At 35.3% G+C, this 7,405-nt stretch overlaps 1 protein-coding gene across 1 annotated transcript in view; it reads left to right on the top strand.

Annotated features, from left to right (window-relative positions):
* LOC127970444 (cilia- and flagella-associated protein 46) overlaps positions 1–6,986 on the top strand; it is a 69,183-nt gene extending 62,197 nt beyond the window's left edge. Inside the window, exons 52-60 of the mRNA XM_052573036.1 lie at positions 1,321–1,400; positions 1,555–1,615; positions 1,747–1,788; positions 2,172–2,274; positions 2,381–2,493; positions 4,225–4,282; positions 5,602–5,729; positions 6,516–6,617; positions 6,731–6,986. Of these exons, the coding sequence (XP_052428996.1) occupies positions 1,321–1,400; positions 1,555–1,615; positions 1,747–1,788; positions 2,172–2,274; positions 2,381–2,493; positions 4,225–4,282; positions 5,602–5,729; positions 6,516–6,617; positions 6,731–6,822 (779 nt within the window). The 3' untranslated portion in view covers positions 6,823–6,986. The remainder of the gene's footprint in view (positions 1–1,320; positions 1,401–1,554; positions 1,616–1,746; positions 1,789–2,171; positions 2,275–2,380; positions 2,494–4,224; positions 4,283–5,601; positions 5,730–6,515; positions 6,618–6,730) is intronic.
* The last annotated feature ends 419 nt before the right edge of the window (positions 6,987–7,405 follow it).

Here is a 7,405-nt window from a genome sequence, read left to right as displayed (position 1 = left end):
GGTTTCATTGTAAATATGCTGATTATCTCTAAGATGGAAACCCAGTTTAATAAATGATAGAAACCGTCTGAATCTAACTATGTCAACAAAAGGAAAAGTCAGATATTATTATTAAATTAAAATGAAATCTCAATATACCGGTCCATTTCTCTTTCAGAGCATGTCTTATGTCTTGACTCGGGATGTTTTGAGCTTGAAGATCAGTGCAGGGAATAATAACAGACTTAGCATGAAATACTCAAAGACAAACCTGTTTAATAACAGATGATGCAGTGTTAGACAGATCAGCTGCATGTGTCTCAGTAACGAAGCTTCACTCTTTCCATGACTCTGATGTGGATCATTACAGTCTCTGGTCTCTTTCTTTGAATAATTATGCCCCAGTTCTCCAGATCTCAGCACTAAAATGCCTTATGCAAATGACTGCACTTGTATTTTTCAGTGTGACTTTTTTTTACAGTCATTTTTCAGGGAGTATAACATCAGTCCACACACACTTGTGTGTGTTCATGCTCATGTGATTATCATAAGAGACGGTCATTAGCATAATCTGAACATATTTTAGCATTATGTCAAGAAGACATAGAGCCACGCAGTACTTACTAAAGGAGCTATTTGTTATTTTGATACATATTTTGCATAAAACATTGAGCGTACAACAAGGAAATTCACTTTTATACAAATCCCATTCATGCTGTTAGCAAAAAAAAAAATTGTTCTTCTTATTTCTAACTGGCACAAACACAGCACTTTTCTTCTCTTGTCCTTTTACGAGTTTCTGAACGTGTTCATAACACTTTTGCTGACGTTTCATTCTTTGGGTTGTGCTTAACGGAAGAGTTCACAAGCAATGGATGCTCTGCAGTGAATGGGTGCCGTCAGAAGGAGTTTCAGGTTTTGTCTTCTCCAGATGTTCACTGATGGACTGGAGTGCTGTGGATTATTGTGATGTTTTTATCAGACTCTCATTCTGACGGCACCCATTCACTGCAGAGCATCCATTGATGAGACACTGATGCAGTGCTACATTTCTACAAACCTGATCTTGGATGACCCGAGAGGGAGATTTTTTATATTTGCATGAACTTTTCCTGTAGAATAATTATGTTTGCTTCTGTATTTGCAACTATAATTAATTTAACATGTTTTCAAACGAATTGTGATTGTGTTGGGTGACTTTCCTGGAGGCATTACTGAAGTACAAGCGAGCACCGTCGTCAATATTAAACGTCTCTGGTCTTTCTAGACAGAGTTTGGCGCGCCGCTGGTTTGTGTCAGACACTCATTTCCTGTTTTAATAATCTTTCTCGTTGCTGACAGTTGAAAGTGACAATAAAAAGGAAGCCAAAGGTGGCAGAGCGGTCAAGGGAAGAGGCGATCAAAGCCGCGGCATCAAAGCGGTGAGTCTCTAAATGAGTCTGGCGGACGCTGATAGAGATGCAATATAATTTCTCCATCCTTCCCTTTTAACCAGCCTCTTTCGGTCAGTTATATCATGTGTCCACCTCCTGAGTTCACATACAGTGACCTTTAAGCGTGCACTTTCTCCAGCAGGTGCCGGTCAGTCGTGTCCTGCCGCCGAACACCGTCCCAGTGGACTCACACAGGTTCAGATGTATCCTTCACTTTAAACTACCTTCATGTGTGTGAAACATCAGCGCAGGCATACTTTAGCATTAGCCGCTTGCTACGTGACTGGAGAGGGTTCATCGTTTGGAGAACTGTTTTCTTAACACAGGCTTTAAGATGTAGTTGATGCTCAGGAGGAAGAGGATGGAAAGCAGGCCGGTGAGTAGAGAAAAGATGATTCTGATTTCTGAAGATCATGTGACACTGAAGACTGGAGGAATGATGCTGAAAATACAGCGGAGCATCACAGCAATAAATTACACTTTAACACAGATTCACACAGAACACAGATGTTATGAACTGTAAAAATATTTCACAGTTTTTAATGCATTTTTGATCAAAGAAATGCAGCCTTGGTGAACAGAAACATTAAAATACTTTTATTGCTCTTCGGTGGCCTGTTGCATTAAACTGCTTTTACGGAGTCCTCTAGTTTTGTTCTGTAGGACTAGTCGTAAGACATCATTTGAGATTTGTACATGAACATAATGTGATGATGACACAGGTGAATTTAACCCTTTCATCTCCGCTGGTCTGTTCAGATGGCAGCAGTCCAGCAGAGGTCATGAGGAAGACCCTCGACACGTTCTCTTCTCAGTTTACAGCTCTGTGGGAAGGATTCATGAGCCACGAGCACAAGCCCAGGTCTGAGTCTCACACACACTGCTGACTTCAGGCCTGTGAGGCAGATATTTATAGGAGCTGGTTTAGTCTCGAGTATTAATGTGTGAAAGTGACGCTCTTCTCTCAGTCTCGCAGATCTGGAGCAGATGCTGGTGTCCTGCAGCGCTTTTATTTACTCTGACACGGAGAACTTCTTCTCCTGCGTCCCGCCGGCCAAGATGGCCTCCCTCAACATGAGCGGTAACAGCGTGCTTCAGTTTCACTGATATACAACATACTGTCCATAACAACTCCAGACATGCAAAGAAAAGAAAAGAAATAAGTACTAAAGTGGAATGAAGCAGGGGAAAACACTTCCAGACAAGGAGACACTCGACTGGTTTCAGAGAAGGATAGTAAAGCTGTTAGAAAGACCAACCAATCAAACTCAGTCTCACCATACGATAATATCACAATATGAAGTCTACAATATTATATTTTATTGCAATATTTAAAAAAAAAAGACAAAGAATTAAAAAAGAAAAGAAAAATGTGTACATTTGTAAGTTAAATGATTTAATCTAATGCACTTTGAGAGTTCAAAGTTAATCTCCAGCCCATGTTCTTAACTAAAACTGAAGTCAGAAAAAGTCTTTTACTGTTTTTTTTTTTTTTTTTTTTTACAGTCTCAGTCTACATTACATTCACACTGGTGTTTTAGAAAGCCAAACTAATTATAATATAATAATAATAATAACAAGATGACAGTATGATCCTGAAAATGACAGTAATTGTCGTGTATTGTAAGTGAAAATGAAAATGAATATTTCAGCAGAAACACGTGATTGCTGAAGTATTTGATCCGTTCTCAGCCTGTTTTCACACGCATGACATTATTTAATGTCTAATTCTGAATTATGGCCAGAGACTGAAGAAAATGCGACCATCTGTGCTTTTAAAGAAAACGCGTTATTTCTGCTTCATCTGTGTGTGTTTCACTGCATCCAAACACAAAATCACAGATACTGTGAAAATGCTCCTTTTTTTTTTTTACTTTTAAAGAAGTATTTAAATGTATTTTATTTCTTAGTTAATTTATACATTTTTGAAAACTAGTTTGACATTAAGACAAACCCTTTCACACTTAGTTTTGTTGATTTAATTATGGGATGTGTTTGTATTTCTGTTTCTGAACGCAGCATCATGAAAATGTAATATCAGGGTGGTTTTTTTCAGGATGCAGCAAAAAAAAAAAAATTATAGGTTTTGATTAAAATGCATGATAACATTTAATTAAATATGCAACACGATGTGGTCATTTGACCCCAATTTGGCACGCTACACCTTGAAACTGTTGTTGCATAATGTTTAGTTTCATATAAAAAAAATATTTTTCTTCTGCACTGTAGTGAATGTTTTGCACTCTCAGCAGTTTTAAGTTATCGGTTCATTAAGATCAGTGCTTCTGAAACACGTGTTGCAGCATTTGTTTGATAAATGAGATGAGCGTCCACTTCCTGTTGTGCTAATCGTGTCCGTCACAGAAGCGTAGAGGATCAAAACATGTTTAGGAAGCTCCCGCAGATCTGTCCTGCCGCTTCACACATGTTTGATTTATTTAACTCCTCTTTGTTCTCAGCAGCATGTGTTTCCCTGAACTCTGTCCGGAGTCATTTAACAACAATAAATGTTTGATATTAATAAATTATATTCCTCTGATCGGTACAGGTGCACACGAGCGCGGATGCTTTGAAGATCTGCTTTCACACACTGCTCTGGTCTCACTCCGCTTCAGAGCGCTTTCTAAGCTTCAGATTCGGCTACAATACTCATGTTCTCACATAAACTGAGATCAAATTCAGATCAGTGTGATTTAGCATCACATCATTGAGATGTTTTTAACTCAAATACGAGTCGGTGTGATGTTGTTATTGGAGCTGAACGTGATGAACATGTATAAATATTGTTCTCTCTGTGGTGGTTTTTCTGCAGGATGTCAGATGGTTTTTCTCTTTGAAAGCGTCCAGAACAGAGTCAGCGTCCAGAAGAGGTGAAACACTAAACTTTAACACCATACTCTTCTGTGTGCATTAGTCTTCATGGTTTTACTGATTGCGTGTCGACCAGAAGGAATCTCTTTGATGTTGTCTTGAAAACAGAGGAACAGAATTATTCTGTTTGATGTATTGATTTGTATTTATTGATCTCTGGAGGTCACTGCTTCTTTATTAAATCAAAACCAAATGTGTCATTGCAAATGGTTTTATCAGCTTATGAGACAGAACTAGAAGCAAAACCAGTGAAATATTAATTGAAATTAAAAAAAAAATAGTGTACATGAAACGTGAACTTATTTTATTTCTTCTAGTTGTAAAGTCAATTTTTCACATTTTCATTTAGTTTAACTTGATGTGCTAACATACCGTACTTAAAAAAAAAAGAAATAGATGAATAAAAAATTACAGATAACAAAATAGAAAATGAAAAATGTATATAATTAAAAACTATTAATAAAAAATATATAATAATAAAGTTACACATGTATGGGTATAGATTTTATTTTTATATTTTTATGTTATATTTCCTTTTTTTATTTCATTTTAATTTTTAAAAATGTTGCCAAATTTTTCATGTGTTTTTGCCATTTTTATTATAGCTATTTAATATATCTATATATTTTTTATTGTTTATAGTTATTTCTATAACTATATTTGTATTTAAATTTATATTGTTCATAGTTAAGTTTGTTATTTTAATACTTAAAGTTAATCAAAATGATAAAAGTTGCGGTTAAACTTTATTTTAATGTGGTTTTGTTTCAGTACAATTATACATCTATATGTTCTGAGTAATATTAATTACCTAGATGCACTAATTATATGATTATGGCTGGGATTAGGGTTTGTTTTAGGGTTACTTGCATGTAATTATGCATCATTTATTGTTATTATAATATCAAGTACAAATTTTTTATACATTGTTATGCATTTAAATTAACATAAATTTTATTTCAAGTAACTAAAATGTTTTACGGTTTAATATAATAACCCTAAATAAACTGCTTCAGTGCTGGATTTATCATAGGTGCATTTGCACAGATTAAAGCAGCAAATGTGATAAATGCATATTTCTGTTAGAGGTTTATCTGTGTAAACTGTTAGCAGAATATTAATATATAGATGAGCTATGAGATAACCGACATCAAGCTAAAGACACAACTTTGCATTCAACTAAATACGATCAACATTTCCTTTCCGAGGGAATGGAACCCATGACCTTACAGAAAACACTTTCTCATCTCTTGGCTTCATGAGATGTTTTCTGTGCTGATGTTTCTCTCTGGTTCACTGTGAGCTTCTCTTTCTTCAGACGGTCTTCAGACGGTGCGCTGGGCTCGGTGTATCTCTTCACTCTCAGCGGGGTTCGCTCTGTCCTGCTCAACCAGTGGCACAGCAGCGCCGCAGCAAACACACGAAACATGCGCTCGCTCCTGGACAGTGAGTGCATCACACACTTACACCCATGCATCCATCCTAAAACTAATCATACTGCCTTCAGTCGTGGGTTGTGTTCCCAGTGAATGCATGAAGTCATTTTCTACAGGAACGTCCTTTACTAACACTGAAGAACATACAGATACTATTACACTTGTTGTTGTTTGTTTACATTTCTAATTTCATTTTAATTTAACATTTTAGTCATTTTGTTGTGGAGAAATAAAATAAAAAATTAAGAATTTAATTTAATTTAAAAAATATTATAATTTTTATTATAAATTTTATATATTTAAATATTTCACTCAAATGTTTATTTTATTTCAAGTGCATTTCTCATTTTAATTACGTTTTAAAATACCTATAACTGAAATAAAAATCTATCAAATTTAAATAGACTCATTTTATGTATTACTTATATATTATTAAACTAGTTAAAACTTTAAAAAATAAACATTAAAAAAATACACATTATAAAAAAAATGAAAACTGAAAATGCAAAACTAAAAACATTCAAAATATTAATAAAAACTATAATACTTTGTCAATTTTTTCAGTTTTAGTAAAATACATTATCTCAGAAATATTAGAGCATAATGAAATAAAATAAGTTTTCAATGTTTTAGTTTTTAGCTAACGTTTATATTAAATACGGGGGAAAAACCTTCAGTTTCAGTTTCAGTTTTAGCTGCTATAATGAATAAGGTGTTATATCACACACTTACAGACACGTGATGCTCGTTCAGGAGCACGTCTGATATCATCTTCATGTGTGTGTCGTGGCTCTAGATCTTCTGAGAGCAGGACTGACGTCAGGACGAGCCGCTCGTGTTTTACACACACTCAGGTCAGAAGAGACAGAAGTCAGCAGAAACCGCTCCGGCCCGACAGGTCTCGTGTGTTTGTTGGCTTTATTCCTGCAGCTTCTGCACATTTGACTGTTTATGCAACTAAATAACCACAAAACACCGAGAGATGACGACCTGTTGTCTTTTATCTCACAGCAGACGAGAGTTCAGCTGAAGACACACAGAGAAAAACCCCTTCTGCGTTCAACTTTGTTATTTATGGACTTCCTAATCTAGTGGTTACATGAACAACAGTTTCTCTGAAATAAAACTCATTTACTAATATTCTGATATTACACATTGACTTCTTTTTTAGTCTTTAAAGTTAAACGTAAAGAGCATCTATTGTAGGCTTTGAAACATTGCTGTCAAACAAATATCGATCATCTGAAACCTTCAGTAATAAATGAAATTCAATCCAAACACGAGCGTCTTTAATATACGTGTACTGTATGTTTGTGTATATTGATCTGTTTGGTGTTATTTCTCTTATATAATGTGTATTTGACAGCCTTTGTGTCTCTATAATTGCATGAAAACAGATGCAGAAACACTTTCTGATCAGTGAAGAAGCAGGAAAACCAGAAAAAGACCCAGATACTGAACAAAGAAATGCAGATCTGGTTTGACGTATTCCAGAAAACCCCAAATAATCACGCTAATAATATCTGCAAACTATGAATTATTCTGAGTTTCTCATTGATTAGTTTCTCGGCAATTATCCATAATCCAGTAAATCAGAGTTTGTCATTAATTCTGACTGACTGCTAATCACAGAGCTCTTCAATATTCACACATTTACACTGCAGTGCGTGGAAAGTTTTTAATTCT

Source organism: Carassius gibelio, chromosome B13, assembly GCF_023724105.1.
Source record: "Carassius gibelio isolate Cgi1373 ecotype wild population from Czech Republic chromosome B13, carGib1.2-hapl.c, whole genome shotgun sequence".
NCBI lineage: Eukaryota > Metazoa > Chordata > Actinopteri > Cypriniformes > Cyprinidae > Carassius > Carassius gibelio.
The sequence above is the reverse complement of the archived record's forward strand: the minus strand, read 5'-3'. Positions and strand labels throughout refer to the sequence as shown.